Here is a 27,780-nt window from a genome sequence, read left to right on the forward strand (position 1 = left end):
AATGGCAAAGCAATAACATAAGGTTTTGCATTAAATTTTAATATAAAATTCTAAACTATTTATATAGATAAAGTGTAATGAAATTCAGTAATTTGTTGATCTGTTATTGCTTCTAGAAAAAATTCAAAATAATTTACTCATATTTATAAAATTTTTGTTTATTTTAAATTATTTGATGAAGAGTATATAATTATAATATTAGGATATAAATTTCTATTAAAAGTAGGTCATCAGGTTATTATCATGAAATTTAATTTTTTTTATGGTACTTTTTAATGTAATAATTGTAGTCAAATTATTTTGTTTTTTTTTTTAATCCAAAGGTTTTAAATAAATTTATTTTTTTGTTTGAATAAACTATAAATAAATAATTTAAATTTTAAGCCTATTTATGGTCTATCTCATTTTCAATATAAATTATGATAATATTTAAATAAAGAATAAATTAGATTTCCTTTTTTATGCAATTTTTTATTAAATTTATTTAAGGTCATTTATTTGGAAATTATTCTTATTTTACATTTATGATACTTTTTAATGTAATAGCACTATTTGTAGTGAAATTATTTTCTTTTTTTTTAATTTCTTAATCCAAAGGTTTTAAATAAATAAATTTTTTGTTTGAATTAGCTATAAATAAATAAATAATTTAAATTTTAAGCCTATTAATGGTTTACCTCACTTTTAGTGTAAAATTCTGATAATATTTAAATAGATAATACATTAGATTTCATTATTATTTTATTTATGTAATTTTTTATTAAATAAGTTTCAGATTACTTATTTGGAAATTATTCTAATTTAATATTTATTTTCTTTATCATTCTTCGAAATTTTAAATTTAATCATATTCTCAAAATTAATTATTTCCAGGGCTTTAAATTTTTTTTTTTAAGTAAATAATATTATCAAAGAACAATAATAAAATTTATAATTGTTTAAATAAAAAAGGAGTAGTTGATTTAAAATATAAAATTTACATAATTTAATTTTTTTTATAAAATATCTTTTTTTGGGAAATGTATTTTTATGATAAAAAAAAAAAATTATTTATCTAATTTGTTTTACTTGGTTATAATACTCAATTAAAATATTTGTTTGTATTTTAATAAACGAAAATTTTAAGATTGTATTTGCTATTTAATTAGAAATTCATGTATGTATTAATAGATAGATAGATAAATAGAATGACTAAAAGTCCTCAATATATATTTATTTACTTATAGCTTTTATATTAATTATAAAGAATAATAAAAAGTTAGGTCTTTGAAGTAAAGAAAAATAAGAATAAATTAATTCCTAATGTCTTACTCAGGTTATAGTTTAAATGGTGGTGTCCACCCTTGTTTACCTTTCTATGAAAGAATGTTATAATGTGCAAAGAGCGAAGCTCTTCCAATTAAAATGTGTACCGCATAAACTGAAGATTATCTTGAATGTCATCACAGAAAGAAATAAGTAATTAGATTTATAATTATCATGTATTTTTTACCAAATAGAATTAGAATAGTTTGAAAATGTTTAAAATTTTTAGTTTAAAGAAATTATTTAGAAACAATAAAAAAGCATAATATATAAATGTATCAGATAATTTCATTTAAGAGTAGGGAATATTGTTTTTAATATATGTTGCAATAGAGAAAATTATAAAAATGTTTTTATCATGATAATCACATTTAAGATTATTTATAGCTACATCAATCAATAAGAATGTTTAAAATTTGAGAAAATTTACTGAAAAAGTCTCTGTTACTTAGCTAAAGCTGAAAAATATGGTGATAATATTCATTTGAAAACATATTATTTAAATAGGTTTTAGTTAAAAATTAAAATAACCTATTTATTTCTTGTTTTGGATTTGACTCTATCACTCTTTTCTGAACCCAAATTATCAAAGATATTGTCATAACTAATAATAAAAGCAAAAAACAAGAAATAAATCAAAGAAAATATTCCTTATATCTTCAGTTGTCAATCATAATTAGCTATAAAATAAAATAATTACTATTTATTAAAATATTTTCTATCGCATTAAATACATTTTAACTCACTGATAATTTTAAATAAATCAATAGTATGCTTTGAATTATGCAATCAAAAAAGAATTAAACAATATTAGAATTGTTGCTTTGCCTAGATACGATGAAGAAAACGATACCTTCGTTCCTTTCTCACAAGCAACTGCTGACCATATCTTTTAGTGAGTTATCAGAAATAAATTAACTTCTTTGATTGTTAATTTGAATGCTTATTTCAAAAACTTAATAAATCAGTTAAGCAATCTAAAATATGTGTTGCACTGTATTTTTCTTGTTAAGATTTTACATTTATCTTACCCATAATTTCTCATTTATCTTAATAGTTACTATAAAATCAATTTGATATTCAATTTTAATATTTTAAAATATCAAAAAATTCTGTTTATAAAATGATTTTAGGATTAAATAAATAAATTCCTTTCATAATTGTGTTAGTGTTTTATTAATAAAAGAGTTGTTTATATATTTGAAAATAATTTATTTAAAAAAATTAAACCTTCATGCTTGTTTTTGTGCAATCCTAATGATTGAAATGTCGTATTTTATTTGTAATTATTATGTAAAAAAAAAGTTGATAAAATTTTTAAATTAATTAATTAAAAATAAGAAATGCATCAAAAATAATATTTTTAAAAAATTATATTTTAATAAACTTAGAGATTAATATTAAATTAAATTATTAATTTGCTAATTGTTTTTTGGATATAGTTTTTAAAAGTTATTTAAAAATTGATTGTATTTCTAGAAGAAATAATTAAAATAATTAATCTACTTTAAAAAAATAAATTTTTTAATTTTTCACTTGAACTTAAATTATTTTGTAGCCGTATTAATCTCTATTGATTTTATAATTTATATTTTTTTATTGCAAAAGTTTCTATCTCATGTTATCAAAAAAATTAACTGAAATATTAATAATGACTTCTGATAATTCAAATTTAAATGATTTTTGGGTTTTTTATGATTAATATTATAAAAAATAAATTATTTCATTAAATTTTTTTTTCGCTTTAAATTTTGATTTTATTAAAAGTAAATTTGTGAATTATTTACATTTAATTTCTTTGTCCTGCAAGAAGAATTTTTAAAATAAAACAAATATCCAAATAATTACTATTTAATTATTAAGATTAAGACAAGTAATAAGGTTACTTATATTAGACTTGGTTTATTATCAAACTGCATTTCTTAACTCTGGTTGAAAACTAAAGCTTTAGAAAAATAGATTCATTAGTTTATTAATTTACTCATTAATAGATTCATATTTTAATTAATTTCTTTTATGAATGACGTAATCTATTTTTTATTGAAAGATGCAATTTTATTATTGTATATTGATTACATTTCGAAAGAACAAAATGTATGAGTAAACATCTAATTTATATTTTAAATTAGAATCTTCAAATAAGTAAAATTTAATTTATGGGTAAAATAAGCTGATAAAAATATACCTAATTGGTAAAGATATGATTGATAAACCACTTTAGGTTAATTTAACACCTAAAAATGATCAAATTAAATTAAAATTACAAATGAAAAAGTGCGGAAAAAACACATAAAAATAAAATTGTAAATTGTAAGCTTTAAATAAAAAAAATGTTAAACGAAGATTGTGAAAGGTGTGGTGTCTAAGTTAAAAATTCTTCGCTCTTTATCAAATTTTAGAAAAATAAAGCAAATAAAAAGAATTTTTTTGATAGTTATCTCTTGTATTTTACTAAAGGAGTTTAATTTTATTTTTCTCAAAACGAAGAAAATTTAAAAATTGATAACAAAATAAAATCAGTGATAATAAGGATTTTATTTTATTGTTCGCAAATTAATTCTTTATTAATTAAATAAAATTCATATTCATTTAAACTTGAATTATGTATGATTGCTCACTATCACGCATTCATTACTTTTGAAATGTGATATAAGTAATTAATTATTAAAATTTGTATTCTTCTTTTATTAATAATAAATATATAAGCTGAAATCTATTATACTCTTGTAAAATTTTAAATTTTTATTGTTTGCTAAATCATTGATGAACTATTGATAATAAATAAATATATTCATTCTTTTAAAAAGTTTATAATAACTTAAATTTTCTGTCTCTCAACTCATCAAATAGCTCTTTGATTCTCATGAATTTTAATATTTAGCAATTAAATTGCATTAAATTTAATTAAAATCTGCAAGTTTTTGTGTCTTTCTTTATGTCTGTCTCTCTCTCTCTCGCTCGCTTAATATATTTTTTAATTTTTTTTTTCTTAAATTGCTGTTTATCTAAATTACTAATAGATTGAAATATCAAAAATATAACACACTGAAAAATCTATACATTCAAAAATAAGATTTTGTAATAAATAAATAAAGAAAGAATGAGTTAGGATAATTATTACAATCAATCTACTTCATAGCATAATTAATTAGCATCTAATATTAATCATAGCAGAAATAATCTTAGCTAGGACTATCCCATCAGCAACCAATATTAAGAGGGTATGGATCATCACAGTTCGAGTTCATAGCCTCCTGCTACTCAACCTTAGCATTACAATTCTTAAATTCACAGTTATCATTCTGGTTAAAACAATGCACCTGCAAATCAAAATATGCAAAATTCTTAGGGTTCTTAGGGAGCACCCTAAACTGTTATGAATTCTTCAGGTCATATGAGTGGAATGCCGTCTTCAAATCAAAGCGGTGGCTATTAAGGTATGTATGGCCCATCATCTGGGTAGTAACCTCAACCTAACGGTTAGCCTTAGTCACAAACACCATAATTAAATCATAGTGGATCTTAACAAGATTAATCGGGAATGAATTATCGTCCATAATAGCACTAATATTCTCATTAGCAAGCCAATTCAAACTAAAATATTCCAGGAAACGCTCCTCCTCCCTCCAATAATTAAGTTTATGGTATGAATCACTAATCTTAACAACAGGGTCAGGTTTAACAATAGTAACAACAATAGTCTTAGCATTAAATGGGACATTTACCACCAGGCGGATAATACTAAAAAAATCTTTAGCAAGGAAATATCCCATACAACAATACAAATGTAATTAAACACATTAACACAAAAAAAATTGATAACTCGCACTTTATTTAATGATAATTTTATCAATAAATATTTTAAATTTCATAATATTCTGAATTTTTTGTACATTTTTCAATTTAAACGCGAGTTGGTATTAAATATTGAATAAATGAAAATTTTGTTTTTATTGCGAAAAATTTAGTAATAATAGGGTTAAGCAAAGGGATAAGTTTAGGGTTATTAGTAAATGTAAATGGGAGGTAATAATTTATCAGCTTCGCAACAATTAGCTTAATAATAGGGATATAATTAAAATGTAAATTTTTTGAAAAGAATTATTTTCCAATATCTTTTTATTAGTTCTATCCTATTACTATCCACTAATTACTTCTTCTTTTGAGATAGCAGTAATAAATAACTAACTCTATATATTTTATCAATAAAATCATATACTTTCATTCAAAAATCAAAACAATCAAAAATTTTCTTTTTTTACTTTTTTCTCTATCTTTTCAATATAAATTTTTCATCAGCTACTTAAACTTTGTTTGCGCCTAAAAAAATTAGCTGATTGCATTCAAATATTATTAATTATTACTTATTTTCTTATAATAGATGAAGCAACCTCCATAAGGACCTCCTCCTCAACCTATAAATCCATAATATAATCTGAAACCTTAATAATAAGGATAAATGCTATCTAACTCGTAGTAGCTCCAGTAGCAAAGCTAAGCATAGCAACCCCCTTAAAATATCTAATAGTAAACACCTCCTCTAGGTCCAAACCCTCAACAGCCATAAGCCCCTCCAAACTAATAGTATATACCGAGGTAAGCTTCTTAGCCATCTCATTAGATCCCTTCATAGCCTACTTCGAACACTAGCATATAAGGTCCCCCTTATCCTTCCAACTAACGTCCATAAGCATAAGGTTATTATCAAAATTAGTAGTAACCCTAATAACTACCAGCAGGGTAAGCAAATACAACAGCCCCTCCTCCAATCACTCCTCATGGAAGCGGATAATATCCTAATCCTCCTCATAGTGGAGGATAATTTAATTAAAATCAATAAGGACACTACCCAAATTAACCTATAAATTAAACTCCATAGACTAATTAACCTCCTTAACAAAACGGATAAAACCCTCAAGCACCATTCAATCCACAAAACAATAATTATGGCTAGAAACCCCCTTACCCTTAAAATTTACCTCCTCAACAACCTGGTCAAAAGAATATTCCCTAATAGCCTTAATAGCAATAACCAGGTTAACCTCCAATTAATCCATAACTAAATCCAAGCACCCATCACAATATGTAAAACTAACCCTAATATTAGGGACCTCCTAACTAAGCAGGATATAATAAACCTATGATGGGATAGAATTAAGGAGCTCCTTCAAATATTCCCCTCTAATAACCTAAACCTCAAGGCCAATAACCACCTCCACCAAATCAAATGCCTTACAAAGCTCAAGGCAATTATCCTCCTAACCAAAATCCTCAACAAGGAGGAGCTTAAATTCCAGGATAATAATAGCATAATCCTCAATTAAAGCCATAGTAGGTACCTATTTAAAATATGCCTCCACACAATAATGGAAGATCATCATCTTAATAAAATCCTTAAACATAAAACCCTCCTTATAATTAGATGGGACCTTAATAAATTCCTCCTAATGTATAAAATCAAAATTAGAAAAAACCTTATATGAATCCCCCAATGAATGGACCTTAGTCAAGTGGTTAAATTGGACATCCAAATCACCCTCCTCCTCTTCACCACCCTCACCATTAATCTTAAAAATAAGAAATGGATAAGTACGACAGTTAAATTAAGGCTTCCAATTTATTGTAAGATGATGATAAATGGTTTAAATTGGACCATGATGAAACATACCTGCTTAAACAGGAAAGTCTGAAGAAATCTTTCAACAAAATTGTTTAAAAGTTGTAGTAAGAAAGACATTTTTCTGATAAAAGGAAATGCCCCTTTTCAAATTTAGAAACTACTTTGGATAAAAAGTAAAAACTTGACACTTAAAGTCTTAAAGATGAGTTGGGAAGTTTAAAGAACTCTTTTTCAATAATAAGCTGTTTTGATATGTTTGAAGAAAAAAAGAAAAAGAAATAGTAAGAAAGCGTGAGTAAAACCACTTCAGAAATAAAATTAACAAATACTAAATAAGTGAAAGAGTTCGATATTTTGAAGCTGATTTACTATGAATTCCATTTAGCTAAATAGTAAACATCTTCTACTTCTAATTAGTAAAATAATTAGCAAAACCTTCAACAATAGCAACCACCAAGAATTTATTCAAGTGATCATACTAACCAGAATAAACCAAATGCAATTAATCAACAGTAAATGCCACCAAACTCACAGAATCCTTAAAATAGGCCAAACATGCCCCCTTATATTTAGTAATAGCAACTAAATTAACCCTAGTAGTAAACCAACAACCCTCCTATACCAAACTAGGGCCATTAAAACTATCAAGGAAGCAATCCTTAGAACCCACACCCTAGACCTATGTAATAAATGCCACCAATAAATAATTAAAACCCAAATAGCTAAATCAACCAAGGAGGTCACCCAAATATGCAATAGTAAAACCCTTAGATGATGGGCATGAAATAAAATCCAAATTAAGCTCCTTTGGCTCCTCCTCCAAATCCAAACTAACAGTAATAAATTCCATAGCAACAACCTCTTTAAGCAGGCGGACAACAGCCATAAAATTAATAGAGACCTTAATAATATATAGGATAATTGCCTCAAAATAGATAATACAGCGGATAACCAAATAGTGCTGGAGGTATGTAGCCTTAGTAACAAGGTCCTTTACCAGTAAAATAACCTATGCCTCCTTAATAAGGATAGCATCATCCTTAACAATAGTAGTAATAGTAGCATATTAACTAAGGCTAAAATCCCAATTATCCTATTAATAAGTAAATAAATGCTCCACCTATAGGTTAGTAAGGTGGAATGGGAGGAAATCCAAATTAAAATATGTAGTAGCATCCTAACTACATCAATCAGCAATAGAATTAACAAAATTCATAAAAGCCTCTTTAGCAATAATAATAATAACAACAACAACAACAACCACCATCAGGAAATCCTCCAAATTAATAATACCCTGGAGGTATGAATCAGAGATAAAATCCAAGTAATCAAGCCTAGGTTAACTAATAATAGCAACCTTAGTAACAGTAACCTAACTACTGAAATAAAATATTTTAAGGAAAAATTATCAATATGTCCACAGAAATTTTATTTTTTTTGATTTACTTATTAAATAATAAAAAGAATATTATTTAATTTAATCTTAAATTAATTATGATTAAACCATAAAATGTATCTACCATCAAATTTATCTATGTATTTTTATTTGTATCTTATTTCTTATTTTAATTTAAACAAATTAACAAATTTTAGTTTAGTTTAATTTTCTTAACATACCACACAATAAACTAAATAAATTAAAATTATTTAATTATCTTGATTGATTTTTTTTTTTCTCATAAAAATTTTTATGTTAAAAATTAGTTAGTCTAAATTAGAATATTCTTCATATAATGATGCTATTATATAAAAATTTAGTTAAGGTCTAAAAAAGGTAAAAATTTTTATATTTTATGAAAATTTAACAAATACAAATGTTTAAATTTTTAAATTTCAATAAACCATGAAAACTCAAAAATTTGAATTAATGAATTATAATAAATTTTTTATTTTCATTTATTTTAAGTTTCATTTAAAAATAATTATTTTAATTAAAATAGAGAAATTTTATTTAAAAAAACTTAACATAAAATATAGACCATAATTATTTTTTTTCCTTTGATTTAATGTTTGTTTGTTTTTATATGCTCTTTGGTTTTATATTTTTAATATCATTTTTATTTTAGTTAAAACTCATTAGTTTTAATTAAATTTATAATAGGTGAATCTTGATGATCTTTTAAATTAACTTTTGAAGTAATATTTTCATAGTAGTATCCTGCTTATACTAATACATTTGATTACGGAGTGTTCTCTATGTTCATAGAACTAAAAGATGATACTTGATTTTAAATAGTTCTTTAACTTCTTTATATTTCTGATTTTTATTCAGTTAAGTATAATACGTCATGCAAAACTCTCTTCTTTTCAGAAGTAAATTCTTCTTATTCATCTAGATTTTCTAGTTTACACAATGTTTTAGGAAAAGGTTCAATTGGTTTTGATATTTCTACCTCAAATTATCTTATGATAAAATTGGTGTTATCGTAAATTCTAATGATAAAGGTCTCTACATCTTGTAATTTTGGAGTTCCATATAAAAGTATAGCATTAGACTTTAGAGTAAATTTCATCCAAGATGGAAGTTGTTGGTTCACAGAAGATCCATAGTTCATAACATCCAAATTAAAAAATCTTCTTATGAGCGAGCATTAAAGATTCTCAACTTTTTTAAAAGCTTGAACTGAATGAATGTCAAAAAAGTTCTAATGTATTGATTCTCCTAAACTTGGGTTAAAAATAGAAGGTGCTGATTCAGCAATTCCATAACAATCTGCGATTAAAACATTAAAAATTAATCTATATGGAAATGTATTCTAATTCAAAACTTAGAGCTAATTTTTTTCCAATTTAGAAAAATTTTAAAGCAGCTTTTTCATCAATTTGATTTAAGATTTTATATTTTCAGTTTAAATTTGAATGCTAGGAAAGCTAAGAAGTTTTTAATCGTTTTCATGTTCTTCAGGTACAGTTTTTAAATACTTGAGATACCAGCCATTTTTTACTTCTTAACTAAATTATGTTTCGATTATAGCAGATTGCTTAAGGAATTAATAAATTTTGTCAAGTAGAGGATGGTTCTTTATTAAAGCTCTTGAAAACAGACCTTTGAGGCATTGATATAATCTTGAACTAGAATCAACTAATTCAGGTATTACAGACTTTATAGAAATAACCTTATTTAAATGTTTTATAGTAATATCCATATCAATCATCAGTTTAATAATAAATTTCATTTTTATTTATCCTTGTTCATTAATAAAATTTTAATTTATAAAATTACTTTAAATAAAAATTTATTTTTATTGTTTTCTGTTTTAACTTTTTTAATTTTTTGAAATTGAACTTTGTTATTCTAGATCTGTCTGTTTTACTAAATTTTTCTAGATTATAGTTTTATCTTCTTTGGCTTTGTGATTTAATATAATTTTTTTGATGCTTTTTAGGATTTAAATGATTTTTTAATCCTTTAAAAGTAATATTTTTTAGATAGAATTAGGTTCGTTTTCTCCATCTTTCTATAAGTGATTTTATGTGAATATTGAGCTAATAGAATCCTCTTTGAATAAATCTTCTTTTGATTAGCCATTTAAGATACTTTCTTAAATTTATGAAGTTATATTTTTCTGCTATTAAGCTTTTTATTATGAATTTTCTGAGTTTAAATCCATTTAATTTAACAAATTATCTTATATTCTTTCTTTAAGTTTTTTATCTGAATTAATTTTTTTAAATAATTCTTTGTAAAAAAGAATAGCCTTAATATTTTCATCAGACATTATGGTAATTTTTTTGTAATACTATTGAAGAACTTCTACTTTTTCTCTTGAATATAGGTTATTCTTATTCAGTATAAAGTTAAAGAAGTAACTGCGATATTTATACAAACCAAAAATAGTCAAAATAGGTCCGAATACTTTAATGAGCAAGCTTAGAACAAATTCAAAAGGAATATTGTAGACATAGATTTTGAATGTATCAGATACAGAAGTATAGCCATCTGTTGCTTCTATTTTTATAATGATTACTTATCTGTACTCACCCACTGGAACACTGCCAAAAAATCTTAGAGAGTTGCTTGATTGCTAAATCCAAGCTCCAGAAATTGAATCACAATAATCATCTCCACATTTAAATTTTGCAGAATATTTAATTATATTAGTATCAGGATTAATAAATGTATCTTAACTAAATTCAAATGCTAAATTATCAGAAATTCCAACATTTCCATATTGATACATTTAATTAAATTACTATTGCAAAGTATTATTTTAGTTCAATTTTATAGGTTATTTTAGAACAATAAACGATTAAGCCTCACTTAGTAAAAATGAGGTTTGGATATCGTAATTTACACCATCACTTATTGTTACCTAAAACTCTATCTGATCATCTTTTACATTATTGTTTTATTTAAAAAATAAAATGCGATTCTAAAGAGCGTTATTTAAGTTTTTGACATCTCCTTCTAGCTTTAATCTAGTTTAAAAATTAGATATTTAAGCTATAACTCCTTCGTAGTATATATCTACAAATTAACCGTATTCTTTTGCTACTTCAAAATAGATTTGAATATAGTTTTAAATAGAAAATACAAAATATTTCTACTTTTATACATTCTAATTTTATTATGAGTATTCTGGAACTTCTTAAGGAGTTTTAAAGAACCTCAAAGAATTAGCAACATTAAATAAAATAGGATTATAGCACACTGATTATTTTAGTATTCTCTTTACTTTGTCTAAAATAGCCTAATTATCATTCATGGTGTTATCTTAAAATCTAAAATCTTAATTGCTATCAAAATTACTTGTCACCAAAAAGTTTTGATAATTTATGATACCCATCACACGCAGCTGTTTATAAATTTTTAAGCTCATATCTGAAGAAATCTAAATATTGTCATCTTATGTTTATGTAGAAAAGGAACTGCTTGTAATTGGAGTTTAGTATTATAAAATGATTGTATTTTATTAGGGAATTGTAACATCGTTACCAAGAGCATCTTTTACAGCTTAGATATTAACAGTAGCTAATTAGGAGTTAAAACTTATCCAAAAAGGCATAACGACTATTTCATAATTTTAATAATAGAAGACATTGGTCAATTTTGCACCATTCTTAGGATATATTTGATAAAATTAAAGTTAAAAAGTCTAACCTATCAAAAACGTTTAGTTATATTACTGTTTTAAGTAAGAAATTTAATTTGTTTATTATCCCTAGACCAAAAATATTTCTGTATGCACTTAAATCTAATTGCTAATAGGAATACTAGTTACACCCACTGTATTTACCAGCATAGCGAATTGCTCATTTTAATTAACGCAGCTAGCCAACCCATTTTAGTCTCCAATCATAAATTTAGAAATTATTTTTAAATTCTTTAGGTCTCTAATATCTACTAATGTTAAAAAACCTACAACATTACTAGAAACTAGTAAAAATTTATCAGATTATAAGGGTGTTATTTGCATTGTTGTTCCATCTAACTGAATTCTACTTATGAATTTTATTTCTGGCAAATAACTCAAATCGATTATACCTATGCCTTTAGGTCCTTCACAAACAAATGCATATTTTAAATCTTTGGATTGTATGATACAAAATCCACCATTTGTTTTTAGATACTTAACAATCTATAATTCATATTTATTTCCTATTGAAAGAGTTAAAAACCCATCATTTCTTGATGCGCACAAAATAAACTTGTTGTCTTATGAAAAGATAAGCTCTACAACTTAATTGCTTATTTGAAGACTAGAAAGGACTTATAAATTTAGAAGACCATTTGAAGAATCAACTAAAAAAACAGTTGTGTAGGCTGCGATTCCTATTAATTTTTTATTGTGATTATATCTGATCCCTTCCATTACAATATTTGGATTATTTCCATTGAGAGAAAACACTGGTTATAATTATTAACTTGAAGAAATCTAATTCATTTAATATACAAAAAGTAGGATTCCTGTATTATCTCCAGGCGTAATAATATATCCGCTCTCTTCATCTATAATTGCTGATTCTGTATAATAGATGTTTTGTGGTACTACCTATTATAAAAGTTACATATTATTTGGATTACCTTTCAAATCAAAAATAAACAATCCATCTTTATCAAAACTTCCAATAAAGAATTTATCATTCTGAGTTATGTAACAGCGCCAACGATAGATGGCTGTTCCTATTACAGTTTAATTTGCTTGAATAGTGTTAAATAGATTAGGATATTCGTTGTTTAAATTTGGAGTAACTTTTTAATAGATTTACAATTAAATTCCATTTATATAGTACAAATAACCCTCATCCTTTGATAATCTGATAGAAAAAGAGTAACCAGATGATCTTATCCACTAAAATAAATTAGGATATATACTTTGACTTCTTTTGCTGATGTCGAAAATAAATATTCCTAATTATTAAGCTCCAATCAAGATAAAATTTTAATCATTAGTAACTCTTATTTCATTTAAAGTAGGAGATTGATTTAACGGCCACCAAGCTTTAACATCAAAGTTAAATTACGAAATTGTTGTGCCATCTTTTATAGAATCTAAGTTGATGAATTTTCCAAAATATAGGCCACCCCATGAGTCTATCGCATAAATATATTAATCATTTGTTAAAACAAGATTAGAAAACCCATAATCTGCAGGAGTTGTAAAAACAATTTCAAGACTTAGCATATTATTCTATTAGAGTTAAAATCTAACAACAATTAAGTTTATGTTTGCTAAAAATAAATAGGAATTTTTAGCATTTACAATATAAAAAGGAACCATTTACACATCAATCTATCCTATAATTTTCATTTATCTTCTAGAGGATACATCATAGACAACTAAGATACTATTGGAAGTACCAGCTGCCCATTTATCATTGTTAAATAAGAAAAGAGAGTTTATACTTTAGCCAAAATTAGAATTGTCAGAGCAAATATAGCTGATAGCATAACTTGGAAAAGTGTTTAACTAAAACATAGAAATCAAACCTTAGTATTAGAAAAATAAATATTGTCCATCGCTAGTGACAGATAATAAATCGACTTCGCCTTTATCCTTAACTTAAAGTAGAAGCTTAAAGGAAGTTTGATCAATAATAGAGATACCATCTTAACCATTAGCTAAAAAGAGTAAACCTAGTTAATCACAAACAACAAGCTACTGGATTGTATTTTCAATAGATTAAATACTACTAACATAGTAGGGTGAAGGTGAGAAAATTTAGTTTATATTTTAGCTCAAATACAAACAAGGAAAAAATAGAAAAACAAAGCTGATTAATTTCATTTGTTTGTTTCTTTCTTTCTAGTATATATTTATGATCTTTCTTTTTGATAATTTTTGTTCCTATTAAAAATTAACAAATAGATTTTAGATCATCTATAGCCTAATTGAAAGCACAAAAATCTTACAGTAAAGCATAAAAATAATTTAAAATATAAAATTTTTTAAAGGTCTAAAACAAAATAAATATTAATTTTTTAGTTTATTTTATGTTTTTGATTGATCACTTGTTTTGTAAAAGAAGTAAAAGAAAGATTATTTGCTTTTTATAAATAAACTCATTTTTAATTTTATCTATTTAGCATTAAGATTAATAAGGTATTTTTATTATTTGTTTTGATAGAAATATAAAATTTTCAATAAGTTAATAGTCATTGAACTATTTTTTTCATCAGTAAAATCATCAATTAGTAAACTATAAGTGTTTGTTTTTTTTCATGTATTTTTTATTATGTTTAATAGTTAACTTATTTTGATTTTGATTACTTTTAACTTCAGTAATCAATGGCTAACTTTTTAAATTATTATTCTAGAACATAAAATTACTAATGATATTTGCTGTTATCAATAATTAAATTATTTATACTTAGGCTCATATGATTTTATTTGCTAAATTCAAATTATTTAGCCATAGAAAATAAAATGTTCTTTGAAAGAAATAAAGATATAAAATTAAATACATTAAAGATAACAAGTAATGCTTCAGACGTTAAGCAAAAACTTGTTAATATTTACAAATATTAATTATGTAATAATTTATAGAAAAACGTAATTTTTGATTTATTACTATATTTTTACTTTTTTTAACTTGTAATTTAAATTATTTTTTTATATTATATTGATATATATTAAATATTTAATCACACAATTATTTTGCTTATTGCTAGATTTTTTTTGAAGTTGAACATAATATACTTGATTTTGATAGGAATTAGTAAGCTATGCTAATTATCTTATAAAAAAGCAGGTGAATAAATATTAGCCAGGTTTTAATTAAACATTTTTTAAAGAATACTTAATATGATTTCAATGATTTTTTAAAAAAATTAGATTTTGGATTTTTTTGTCATTTATAAATTACAAATAATACTCTATTTCACAAAATTCCCCACTAAAAGGTAAAAATAAGAAAGATTTTAATTCTATTCCTGTCTTAAGATCCTCTAAAAATTTGTAACCAGATAAACCTTGAAAAATTAAATAAAATTAAGGATACATAAAATGAAGAATATAACAAATGTAATCTTTAATACATACTTTAAAATTTTAGGAAAAATCTTACTTAATATTTTTAAAGAATATAAATTTTTAGTAATTTTTAGCAGAAATAAAAAATTAAGTACTTTCTTTATTTTTATTCAATTTGTTTCATTCATTTTTTAAATTTTTTAACAAATTTATAATTTGTTTCATTATTAATTAATATTTTATGATAGTTTTTCGCTCCGCCTATTTTATAAACTGGTAATCTATAAAAAAAATACAATTTTTATTTTAAATTATCTCTTATTTGTTATAATTATAAAAAATATTAGTAAATAAAACAAAATAAAAATGATCTATAATATATATGTAACTAGGATAGGTATTAAACTAAGCATAGAATTTCAACCTTGATATTATAAAAATAAATATTATTCATCATTGGCAATTGATAATAAATCAATTTCACCTTTATCCTAAACATATAGTAGAAGCTTAAAGGAAATTTAATCAAAAATAGAGATACCATGTTAACTATAAGCTAAAAAAGTAGACCAAATTAAATACAAATAACAAGCTACTGATTGTGTTTTCAATAGAGTATATACTAATAGTATAATAAATTGAAAGTAAATATATTTAGTTTTTTAATTAGTTCATATAAATTAAGAAAAAGCAAAAATATAAAAGTAATTTCTTTCGTTTATATTGTAATATTTTGTTTCTTCTTGAAATTTGAATAACATAATAAGGTATTATCATTGATAAATTAAAAATAAAAATGAGTTAAGTACTTAAAAAACATTATAAGCAACTAATATCTTTAATTTATTTTACTAAGATTACACTGAAATTCAGTATAATTTAGATTAAACATTTAAAAAATTTATAAATATATATAAAAAACTGTTAAGAGAAATACAAACAATATTATTTAATTTTTTAATATGAATTAAAAAATATACTATGCTTAAATCATGAGGTGATTAAAAATTTTTAACTACCAAAATATATCTTGTCATGTTTAAGTAGTATTAAGTATCTTTTTTTTTAAGTAACCATAATAATAATAATATATTATGTTATTTTTATTGAATAAATAAATAAATAAATAATCAAAATAGTATTTAAATTGAGTAGACAATTTTTTCTTCCAATCAAATTATAAATAAATAACATAATTTTATGAATAAATAAAATTATTTTTAAACAAAATTAATGTTAAAAAAATATTTATGCCCTTTCTATTAATGAAAATATCACCATTTTTAATTTAATAGCTAATGTTAGACTAAAATTAAAATTGATAAAAATTAACTAATAAAAAAACTTACAAAATTAACATAATTTAAGAATATGGTAAAAAATAAAATCAGGTTTTTCATTCTTTTTCATATCATAAAATGCAAACTTTAAAATAAAAATATTTCAATTTAAAAAATATATTAAATGAAAATAGTATTGAACTATGTTAGAACGAATCTTTAAACAGATTACTAATAACTTTTTAGCCTCTAAGCCAATTATTTGCAGCAATAAAGCTACATAAACTCAGTATCCTATTTAAATACATTTTTTTATGTAAGAAATGAATGCTTAATAAATTAAGGTAGTAAAGAAGTCTGTCAAACAACAATGCAGAATTTAACCAGTATTTGTAGGTTATTTAAAGAAACAAATTTTACAGTTGCAAAATAAATTGTATACAACTCAAAGAGTCAAATAATACTTTCAACTGATTTGCAATTTTAAAATAGTTTTTAATACATTTTTTTAAAATCCTTCATCTTTTAGGTTTTAAAATTTACATAATGATTAAGGAAAAGGTTCATTTGATTTTAGTATTTCTACTTCAAATTATCTAATAATAAAATTTGTGTTATCATAAATTCTAAATATAAAGGTTTCCAAATCTTGTAATTTAGGGTTCTATATAAAATCATTGCATTTTATTTTAGAGTATATTTTATTCTATAAGAATCTTCCTAGTACACAGAAGATCCATAGTTCATCACATTTAAGTTATAAATTTTTCTTAAAAGTGAACATTAAAGATTCTCAACTTTTTTAAAAGCTTGTTCTTAATAAATTTCAAAAAATTCTAATGAATATATTCTTCAAAACTAGGATATAAAAATATATGGTGTTGATTAAACAATTACTTAAAAATCAGAGATTAGCCCATTAAAAATTAGTCTCGATGGAAATTATTTTAACTTAAAACAAGAATTGGCTTTTTTTGGATTTAAAGAAGCAAGAAATTTTTGGTTTTTTCATTTTCTTTTGGAACAGTTTTTAAGCAATTGAAGTTCCAACCATTTTTATATCTTAACTAAATTTAGGATTCGATTATTGCATATAGTTTAAGGAATTAATAAGTTAGTCAGATAAGAATTGTCTTTAATTAAGCTAATGAAATATGCCCTTTGGGGAATAAGTTAAATAGAATAGATATTTCGTTTTTTAAGTTTGGATTAACTTTTAATAAATTTATAATTTTATTCCATTTATATAGTACAAATAACCCTTATACTTTGATAATTTGATTGCGAAAGTGTAATCAGTTAATCTAATCCACTATATAACCCGAACCAAATTAAGTTTTTCCTATTATTGTAAATAACAGTTTATGAAAATAGTTATGCTATTTCTATCATTTAGTCTCTCACATTGCCTTTCTTTACCTATTTCAAACAAAAATGTAAATAAACTTATTTATTGATTGGCTGATAGATTGAATGCAAACTCAAAAGAAAAAAAAATATATATAAATCCTTTGATTAAGGTATATCTATTTACTTATTTATTTATTTTTCTATCTTATTTCTTTCTAAAAATTATTTGTAAATTTATGATTAATAATACTCCCCAAAATTAACTAGAAGAGGAGTTAATAAATACATGGTAAATATAAATTACCTTCATCAAAATACCTAAAATTCTCATGGATGTTGCTTTATTGATCGAAGGTGATGTTATTCCAGAAAGCTTAACAAATTCGTCATTTATATTCTTTTCATATTTTTAGTAGTTTATGTTGCTTAGAAAATTTTCGAAGACTTAAATCCACTCGTCTATGTTAGGTACTTGTTAATTTATAAGTTAGTCAGGTAAGAAATTGTCTTTAATTAAGCTAATGAAATATGGCCTTTGGGGAATAAGTTAAATAGAATAGATATTTCTTTATTTAAATTTGGATTAACTTTTAATAAATTTATAATTTTATTCCATTTATATAGTACAAATAACCCTCATACTTTGATAATTTGATTGCGAAAGAGTAATCAGGTAATCTTATCCACTATATAACCCGAACCAAATTAAGTTTTTCCTATTATTGAAATAAAGGTATTTTCTGTTTCTTTCATCGCTAGTTTTAATTTCGCTTTATTTTGACTTGAGTTAGCTTTGATCCTTTATGCTTACAAGCCTTTTATTTTCGTACCAAATTAAGTTTTTCCTATCATTGAAATAAAGGTATTAATTAAATTAGTAAAAGCATTTGAAGGTAAATAACATAAAATATAATGACAAGAAAAACATTGATTTTAGAAAACATACAAAAGTGTATAATTAATAATTGAAGAACAAATATAGAGACTATAGTTTGTCAATTTATTTAGAGGTTGGGCCAAGAAGTGGAGAAAATGTTTTTTTTTAACTAAGATTTTACAAAATTTTAAAAAACAAATATTTTAAAAATACCTTAAATACCAGGGACATCAATATGAATTATTTACTGTTTAAATGGATGGGGCTTGTTCTATTTATTTTATCTCAAAAGACTTCAATTTTCTCTTATCTATATTAAAAGAAAATGTTTTCAAAAGTCCATAAACTTGAATTTGGCCTCCCTTTGTATATACAAACATATATTTTTATCTTAAAGTTAATTTAACTACATGTCAATAAACTTATGCTTATTCAATTACATTATTTACCTATTCGCTATTTTACAAAAATACACTAAATAGTCATAAATAACATTTAGGTGTTTTAAAGGTATTTTTTATTTCTTTTACAATATTTTTAAAAATTGGTCAGAGTTAATTGATAGATTTGCATACAGTTACCTTAAAATGATCATATATTTCACTCAAATTTAACAAAAGCAAATAATTAAGATGTTTATACTGCTTTTTCTATCAATTTAATTGAATTTTTTGTCACTATTTTTATTTAAATGACTAATGTTAGTTATAAACTAAAATTGATAAAAAATAAAAAATCAAATAATTTAGAAAATTAGATAATCTGAAATTAAGAATATGGTAAAAGATAAAATCCCATTTTTCATACTTCTTCTCCTCTTAAAACGTAAAATTAAAAATAAAAATATTTTAAATTTAAGAATAAATAAATAAAATAGTATTAAGTTACGTTATAACTAAAACTTTTTAAGATTGTTCTACTTTTTAATCCTTACATTCATTTGATCCTAGCAGTAAAACTTAAAAAGCGTAGTTTTATTATTTAAAATATGTTTTTTTTTTTTAATTCAGGAAGTGAATGCCTAATAAATTAAGGTAATCCAAGCAGTCTATCAAACAATGATGTAGAATTTGCATAGAATTTGTAGGGTCTCTTAAATAAAAATTGCGTAGGAACAAAATAAATAGAATGCAACTCATTCTTTAGCTTTACAGCACTTTCAACTGATAATTGCAAATCAGATACTATTTTTGTGATAAAAAAAACATCGTAATAAATTTGTTAAAAATTAATGAAAACAATAAAATTTTTTGAAATAAGACTCCTACTCTTTTAGAATTTTATGAATTTATTTATTTTAAAATTAAAAGGAGCAAGATAATACAAAAGTTTTATCTAGCAACACAGTATTTGATAGAATATGATAAATTAGATGGCAGTGCTATTTATAATATTAACTCTCTTGAATACAAAATTAAGGCCAATGTTTATTAATAATGTAATTAATATTACTTCTAAAGTTCATATATATATTAAGTTGTTGGCGAATATAGTATTGACATTTCATTTTAGCCTTACCCAAGCGGCAGTTATGGAACTTCCATTATTGGCATTATTCTTGTAATATAATATGTAATAATCATTTAAAAAAACTATTATTTAATTTAATGCTTTTAATTAATTGATTAAAGGGGAATCTCATAAAAAATGAACCTTTTAATTAAATTGATAGTTTTTAAAAATAATAAATACCTTCCCCATCTATTAAATAAATTAAAGAATAAATAAGCATACTTAAATTAAATTTATTTAAATAGATGTTTATGATTTTCTTAGTATAAACTTTTATCCTCACTTTCTTTAATATTTTACATTAAAAGATTTTAATATATTTATAAAATAAATTATACTTCTAATAGCAAATAAGTTTTTAATTATTCTAATCATATTTTTATATTTTAAAGTGTCCTGATTTTTGTGATTCATGCGATAATAACGGATGCTTTAAATGCTCATCAGGCTATTATTTATCTAATGCTATTTGTAATGCCTGTGATGGTACTTGTTTAACTTGCTCAGGATCTGGAAAAAATTAATGTATTACATGTAAAAATAATTATTATATATCTGATAAAAATAATTATTGTGTTTAATCCTGTGATTCAGATTAATATGTTAATTCAATTTCTCCACAAAAATATTGTAGATCTTGCATAAGTAATTGTTAAACTTGCATCAAATCAAATAGCTGTTAAAAATGCTTAACTAGCTACTACTATACTGGTCGTTTTTGTTTCCCTTGCGATAACACTTGCTATAGCTGCTCAGGTCCTGCAAAAAACTAATGCATTAAATGCTAAAATAATTATTATATTTCTGAGAAATTAAATAATTATTGTGACCCAAATTGCGACTTAACTTCAGGCTAATTTATAGATTATTCAAACCCTGATCAAAAATATTGTAAAAATTGTATTAGTAATTGTAAGAGTTGTAATAATAATACTAGCTGTACGACATGTATAGATAATTATTATGTTTCTGAAAATACTTGCTCTCCTTGTGACAATTCTTGTAAGTAGTGTTTAGGGCCTGGGGTTAATTAATGTACTATCTGTAGATAATCTGGATATTTTATTTAACCTGATAATAACAATACATGTGTTCAATCTTGTGATCAAAATAATGGCTATTATATTGATAAATTAACTAATCCTTCACAGTAGTACTGTAGAAAGTGCCTCTTATCATGCAAAACTTGCTCAAATGGAAATAGTTGCAGTACATGCTTTGACAAAAACTTTTTAGATTCTTCTAACTAATGTTAGCCTTGTGACTCATCATGCCAAACTTGTAGTGGTCCATAAAATACAAAATGTATAATTTGTAGATCTGGTTTACACTGGTAACTCAGTACAAGTTTATGTGTTGAAGCATGTGATTCAAATGAATTTTTGAATGCACTATCGTAATGCTAAAAATGTGATAACTCTTGTAAAACTTGTGATAGCTCCTCATCAAGCAATTGCAAAAGTTGCTATTCAAATTTTTACCTTTATAATAAAAGCTGTGTTCCTGTATGTCCAAACGGCTACTCGCAAAATACTAACACTCTTGCTTGTGAACCTTGCTAAGATAAATTAAGCTGTAATAACTGCTATAACACTTGCTAATTATGTACTTTAGCATAAATTTAAACTCAGAAATGCAACACATGTTATACCGAAACAAGAAGATTAGATCCAAATAATAACTGCGCTTGCTTAAATCCAAAAGACAAAAGAAATTTATTTTACTAATGCAGTTATTAAAATATAGCCGTCTTATATGCCAGTTTAAGTGAAAGTATTCCTTAGTTAATTATTGATTTTGGCTCACCATTAAAGTCAATAATAAGTTCACCAAATTAACTCTGCAAGTAGGTGTTTGAAGATTAAACATTTGCTTTGTTAGGATCAGATTGTACATGCTCAATTACTGATAGCTAATTTATTGTTACTTTGAGTAATTATTTATATATTTTTCCAAAATAAATTTTAATGTATTTATTTAATTTAAAATATTTAGCCAACTCTTCTAGTATTATGGAGAATAATCTTATAAATTTCAAATCTGGAATCTTGCAGTTTTAGGATTATAATGTTTTTATAGACACATTTTATAGAAATATAGTTTACTAAAATAAGACTGATAATCCAATACTATAATTTCAAAGTAATTTTATAGAAAACACATGTAATCCTGTAATGGTTACTCTAAGTGATTTAAAGAATGATGCGGGTAGAGGTTTTTTTAATTTAACATGGTCATTGGAGGAAATAACTGGAATTACAAAAGATGAGTAGATCTAAAGCATCAATTAAATAATGAAAACAGCAAGTTAAAATTTGAATAGAACATTAATCATAGACCCCTCAAACTTACCTCCTAATCAAAATATTACTATAAAATTTAGCTTTTTACTAAAAGTGAACAGAACTGGCTAACAGACGTTTAAAATATTTTACAGAAAAGAAAAAATCATCAGGATAAATTATCAGCAATCGATTTATCCACCTATATATAGGTATCGTATTTATTATTAGTATAATTCTAAGGTTATTTTTATAAATTAGGTACAAGAGCTTGAGTTTCTACTTTTAGTTTTACATTGAAGAATGTGAGTTTGGAAATAGTACATATTTTAATGAGCCAACTGATCTTAAAATAGTTTCTCCTCATCTAACTTAAATAGAGCAAAATATTAAAAACTATAATTAATCTAGTTTTTAATTAGACATACCTCCTTACACATTATCGTCAAATTAAACATTTAATATCAGTGTAATTCATTTTTTATTTTAATTTAAATTAAAAAGAGATTTTCATACTAAATTAAGTTTATTTTAGAATATGAATGAACTTTTTATTTATACCAAATTATTCTTATTTTTAATTTTTACTAATTCTAAAATACTTTCTTATTGTAGGTTCTTTTTTATTAAAACCAAAATTTTTTTTTCCGAAAATTTACATAAAATGGAAAATCTAAAAAAATTAAAAAATTTGAAATGTTTATAATTTAAATTTAATAAAATATTCAATTTATTTAAAATATATTTTAAATTCCACATCCTTTTTAAAATAAATTTTAATTTTAATTTTCAAACAATAAAAATGATTTTAAAATTCGTATTATTTGATTTGGGAAATTATTATTTTTCTTATAAAATTAAAAATTAATTAAGAATTTTAATAAAAATTTAGATGATTTTAAATCTTACATCTGTTAACAGGATAAGTTCTATAAAAAATATATCCATTGATGTACTCATTTCTAACTTATATTTGTCTATAGTTGGAGGATCTAATTTTATTGTTAGTTATTAAAAATAATTTGATTTGGTATCAGAATTTAGAGATTATGAAATTCAAGATCAAACTTCCATTTTAGGTGTTTCTTTTACCTGGTAGTGCAAGAGTTTATCAAGTGAAGATCGCATTTGCTATGACTACAATCATCAAATAGTTTAAATAAATCAAGGGATAAGCTCAATCTCTTTCCCTGAAAGAAACTTCCAGCCCTATAGCATCATAGTTTTAACAATAGAGGGATAAAAAGAAAAAAGGTCAGCTAATTTTACAGCCACTTGTATTTTTACAGAATTAGATATTCCTCCATTAACTGTTTTATAACCTCCACAGCAGTAAAATCAGAAAATAAATTTAAATTAAGATCTTAACTTTGTTATTCAATACGGTTCCAATATTTCTTCGGATATTTTATCATATGCTGGAGCTTTGTTGTATAAAAATAAAATAGTTGGAGCCATAAAATTTGATTACTACTAGGTAAAATTTAGAATATGGAGCTATTTTTAAAATATAGATCCTACTGTTCCAACAGTTTAAGTACGTTTTTCAGTTTACAATCCATCTTATGTCATGCCAAGTTTAGCAACAATTACCCTTTTAATTAACATTCCTCCTAAAAATTGCATTCTTTCTATAAGTCCAAACCAAGGAGTAGCTCTCTAAACAATTTTTTCTATCAAGTTCTCAAATTGTGTTGATGAAGACTCTCCTTTAACTTACTAGTTCTTTTACTATAATAACCAAGCTGATTATGAACAAGAACTAGATTCACCTTGGAATATTTCAAGAAGATTAATAAAAGATTAAACAACTAGCTATGTGATGAACACTACTCTACCTTAAGGAAGCTTAATTATAATGAGCCAAGCTATGGACTCTTAACTTGGAATTTCTAATAGCACTTTAACTGTTCAAGTTAATGGACAAAATGAAACAGAAGATAATTATTATTAACTTGTGTACTAACTTATAAAATAAGCTTAGTAAAATTATCAATCATTTAATGACTAAGTAGTTTCTTTGAGTATTATTGGAGAAGATTTAAGCAAAAACAAATAACTTTTTACATCTTAGAAAATCAATGATCTGAAAGCTTAACTCATATCGAATTTGTAGGAAAAATCATTTTAATTACCCTAATTTTCTCTTTTATCAACTTATGCAAATAAAGTAATTGCATAACTGCAGTAAACTCTCATAGATTCAAAAGAAAATTAGAAAGAAACAATTTACAACCAACTACAAAAAATCATATAACATACATAATCAAGTATATAAAATAACAATGCAAGCCAACTTTAATAAAATAATGATATTTATATGCAAAATCTGATTGATTCTTTTAAAATTTTAAATTCCACTGTCAATTTAAGTAGCTCAATGCTGGATTTTGAACATTATAACAATATATCTTTCCAGATAGGAAGTATACTTTCTAACATCACACTCCCTAATCAAGGGTCACTCATATTAGAAGGTAATCTATCTTCTTTACTGTCTGACACAATAACTCAAAAAAATATTTATAGATATGCACTACCATTTAATAACTCAGATTCTTAAAATTCTACATTCAACATAGTTAGAAACACATATGCATTAAATATTTATGAAAACGCAACTAACTTTCAAGAATATGTGAAGTAATATGAGAATATTAGTTCGAATTTTTAATATTCAAAGAACAAAGTAATAACTACTACAATAAACAGCACAGATTCTTAAAATTTTATGAATAATTCCAGAGTAGCATATTAATTTAATAATGCAATTTCTAGCAAAAAATATAACATGACTTGTTTATAATAAAATGATGTCAAATGGTCTAAGAATGATTGCAGTATCTTAAAATAAAATTATAATAACTTCATGTGCTTGTGTTAATCTTAATCTCCTACAACAATTATTGAAGACATAGATGACATGTTTTAAAAAAATAAAAACCTAGATACAGTATTAGGAGAATAAGGAATATAAAACATACAGAAATTTAAAGAGTTCTACTTGTATGCATCCTTTTGGGTTATCTCAACTTTTACTGCACTTGAAATTTTTTTGCTTATTTTAGGAAAAAACTTAGATCGTAAAACAAGATAAAAAATTATCTCATAGGTTTTTCCAGAAAAGTTAATTAGTCAATAGTCGAAAGATTAAGAATTTTAAGATTAAGCTGACATATAAACTTTCCCGAAAATATAATTAGTGAATGAAGACTAGCAACCTAAGGTAGAGCCATCTACTCCACCTTAAATTAATAAACATTTCCCAAGTTTAATTCTATAGAATGGTCAGTCTTAAAAATCTCCAAAACAAATATAGTCTACTTAGCCAAGTGAAAGAAATTAAATGATGCCTAATGCAAGATGTAAAAAGACTAAGTTTTTGAATTTATAAACATAAGAAAAATTACCAGAGATTAGTTCAAATAACTTATCTTAAAACCGAATATAGGATAATTAACTTTAAATTTCTAAATAGCGAAGTACCTTAAATTAAGATGAAAATCCATAATAGTCTATTTAAACAACTTCATAAAATGAAACAAAAAAAATTTAATATTTCGATTTAAAAGAAAAATAATAAATTGCTTTTGAAAAAGCTTCTTTCTTCAAAAAGATAGCAATTTTTCATTAATTCTTGAGTATTTTTTATCTTTATGATGAAATAATTTCAAGACCTACTCGATTCACTCTGTTTTATATAAAGAATATTCATACTTTATCAATTTCCTTACTATTTTCCTAATACAAGCATATTAGTTAGTAAGTAATAATTGCCTTAATTAACAGCTTTGTTCTAGGTTTAAGTACTTTTTTTATTTAATTCACATACAAAAGAGGTAAGTTTGGAAAAATAATATCTGTCATTTTTTAAATTGGACTCTGTTTTGTTTATCTTTACATAATATTGGCAATATCTAGTGGAAACTCTGTGAGTGAGTCAAATGAATTCATGATGATTTTCATCTTATCAATGTCAGCAGATTTAATATTTATGTAAGTAATCACATCTTCTTTCATGAGTCTATTAGTCAAGAAACACTTTAAAAATGTATTATAAAATAGCTTTTATGAAAAATTATTTAATCTTTTTCAACTAAAGTAAGTAATTGAAATGATAGATATATGATTGAATTTTAAATTCAATATTATAAATTTAACTCTTCATTTAAACTTGTAATCTTTATTATGTTTTGGTATCAGTTTAAATTTAACTTTAATTTCTATTTAAAATGTTTAAAATAATTTATACTATAAAATAAACAAATAAAAATCAAATTTTTTTATACTAAATGTTTAAATTTGATATAAAATAAATATTATAAATTTTTAGAGATAAATAAACACATATATTTTTTAAGAAAACTATAGTATTTTATTCTATTTTCGAATTTTTATTTGGTATCTTCTAGTTCTTTTTGATCTATTTCTATGGTTTGCTTGATAAATTAATTATGTACTGTAAAAAATTCTTTACTTAAACTTTCAAAGATCTTAAAATATTTTTAAATTTACTCTCTAAGTAATTATGTTTCACTTGAATTTTCTTACTTTAGCTTTCACTTTTATAAAGTAATTATAAAGTTAATAAGTTTATCCTACAAATTGCCTTACATAAAATATGAACTTGATTTTCACCATCAACTTTTTTTATTTTAACTATTCTTTATCTTTAATTCTATTAGAAACTGGTATATTTATGTTCTTATAAAAATAAAAAGTAGAGAGTAAAAGGTGATATTCAAAAATTTCTTCTTAATTTATTTAAATTTCTTTATTAATTGTTTTCTCTTTATCTTTAACTTATTATTTAATTAGACTATCTACTTTGTCAATGGTTAACGTTTCCTTGATCTATTATAAACAATATTTTAATTTATTGTTAAAGTAAAGATGAAATAATAATCAAATTTTTTTGTAAAAAAATTTATTTATTTAAATTCTACATAATAAAATGTTGATAATTAAATTATTAAAAATAAAAAAAATATTATAAATATAAAATTAAAACGTAAAATTTTTTACTAAATATTCATTTCTAATTATTTACAAGGACTACAAAAAATAAAAGCTAACAAATATTTTAAAAGATTAATATTTTTGTTATTCTATTTGAGTTTATTTATTTCTTTGCTTGTTT

At 23.5% G+C, this 27,780-nt stretch overlaps 7 protein-coding genes across 7 annotated transcripts; 3 read left to right on the forward strand and 4 right to left on the reverse strand. All coding sequences in view use genetic code 6, as the record gives it.

The window, feature by feature from the left end:
- Window positions 1–1,197: 1,197 nt before the first annotated feature.
- On the forward strand, window positions 1,198–2,204 carry TTHERM_000129647 (GRAM domain protein; the record flags this gene model as incomplete). The annotated part of the gene is made up of 2 exons (XM_012797672.1): window positions 1,198–1,458; window positions 2,076–2,204. Exons 1-2 carry the CDS (start codon window positions 1,303–1,305, stop codon window positions 2,202–2,204), a joined length of 285 nt encoding a protein of 94 aa, XP_012653126.1. The 5' UTR covers window positions 1,198–1,302.
- Window positions 2,205–4,147: 1,943 nt separating this feature from the next.
- On the reverse strand, window positions 4,148–4,460 carry TTHERM_000129648 (hypothetical protein; the record flags this gene model as incomplete). Its single annotated transcript, XM_012797673.1, has 2 exons — window positions 4,148–4,266; window positions 4,427–4,460. 2 exons carry the CDS (start codon window positions 4,458–4,460, stop codon window positions 4,148–4,150), a joined length of 153 nt encoding a protein of 50 aa, XP_012653127.1.
- A 45-nt stretch (window positions 4,461–4,505) lies between these two features.
- TTHERM_000129649 (hypothetical protein) lies at window positions 4,506–5,177 on the reverse strand (the record flags this gene model as incomplete). Its single annotated transcript, XM_012797674.1, has 1 exon — window positions 4,506–5,177. The coding sequence occupies one exon, from the start codon at window positions 5,175–5,177 to the stop codon at window positions 4,506–4,508; it is 672 nt and encodes a 223-aa protein (XP_012653128.1).
- Window positions 5,178–5,686: 509 nt separating this feature from the next.
- On the forward strand, window positions 5,687–8,308 carry TTHERM_00129650 (hypothetical protein; the record flags this gene model as incomplete). The annotated part of the gene is made up of 1 exon (XM_001016433.2): window positions 5,687–8,308. The coding sequence occupies one exon, from the start codon at window positions 5,687–5,689 to the stop codon at window positions 8,306–8,308; it is 2,622 nt and encodes an 873-aa protein (XP_001016433.2).
- Window positions 8,309–8,901: 593 nt separating this feature from the next.
- On the reverse strand, window positions 8,902–14,406 carry TTHERM_00129640 (hypothetical protein). Its single transcript, XM_001016432.2, has one exon. The coding sequence runs from the start codon at window positions 14,287–14,289 to the stop codon at window positions 8,977–8,979; it is 5,313 nt and encodes a 1,770-aa protein (XP_001016432.2). The 5' UTR covers window positions 14,290–14,406; the 3' UTR covers window positions 8,902–8,976.
- Window positions 14,407–17,914: 3,508 nt separating this feature from the next.
- TTHERM_000129629 (hypothetical protein) lies at window positions 17,915–18,873 on the reverse strand (the record flags this gene model as incomplete). The annotated part of the gene is made up of 3 exons (XM_012797675.1): window positions 17,915–17,923; window positions 17,979–18,038; window positions 18,274–18,873. The coding sequence occupies 3 exons, from the start codon at window positions 18,871–18,873 to the stop codon at window positions 17,915–17,917; spliced, it is 669 nt and encodes a 222-aa protein (XP_012653129.1).
- Window positions 18,874–19,622: 749 nt separating this feature from the next.
- TTHERM_00129630 (REJ domain protein) lies at window positions 19,623–26,769 on the forward strand (the record flags this gene model as incomplete). Its single annotated transcript, XM_001016431.2, has 8 exons — window positions 19,623–19,671; window positions 19,724–19,798; window positions 19,857–20,055; window positions 20,157–20,418; window positions 20,751–22,290; window positions 22,354–22,852; window positions 22,902–23,109; window positions 23,533–26,769. The coding sequence occupies 8 exons, from the start codon at window positions 19,623–19,625 to the stop codon at window positions 26,767–26,769; spliced, it is 6,069 nt and encodes a 2,022-aa protein (XP_001016431.2).
- Between the last annotated feature and the right edge of the window lie 1,011 nt (window positions 26,770–27,780).

This window comes from Tetrahymena thermophila, assembly GCF_000189635.1.
Source record: "Tetrahymena thermophila SB210 genomic scaffold scf_8254645, whole genome shotgun sequence".
In the NCBI taxonomy this organism is placed as follows: Eukaryota; Ciliophora; class Oligohymenophorea; order Hymenostomatida; family Tetrahymenidae; genus Tetrahymena; species Tetrahymena thermophila.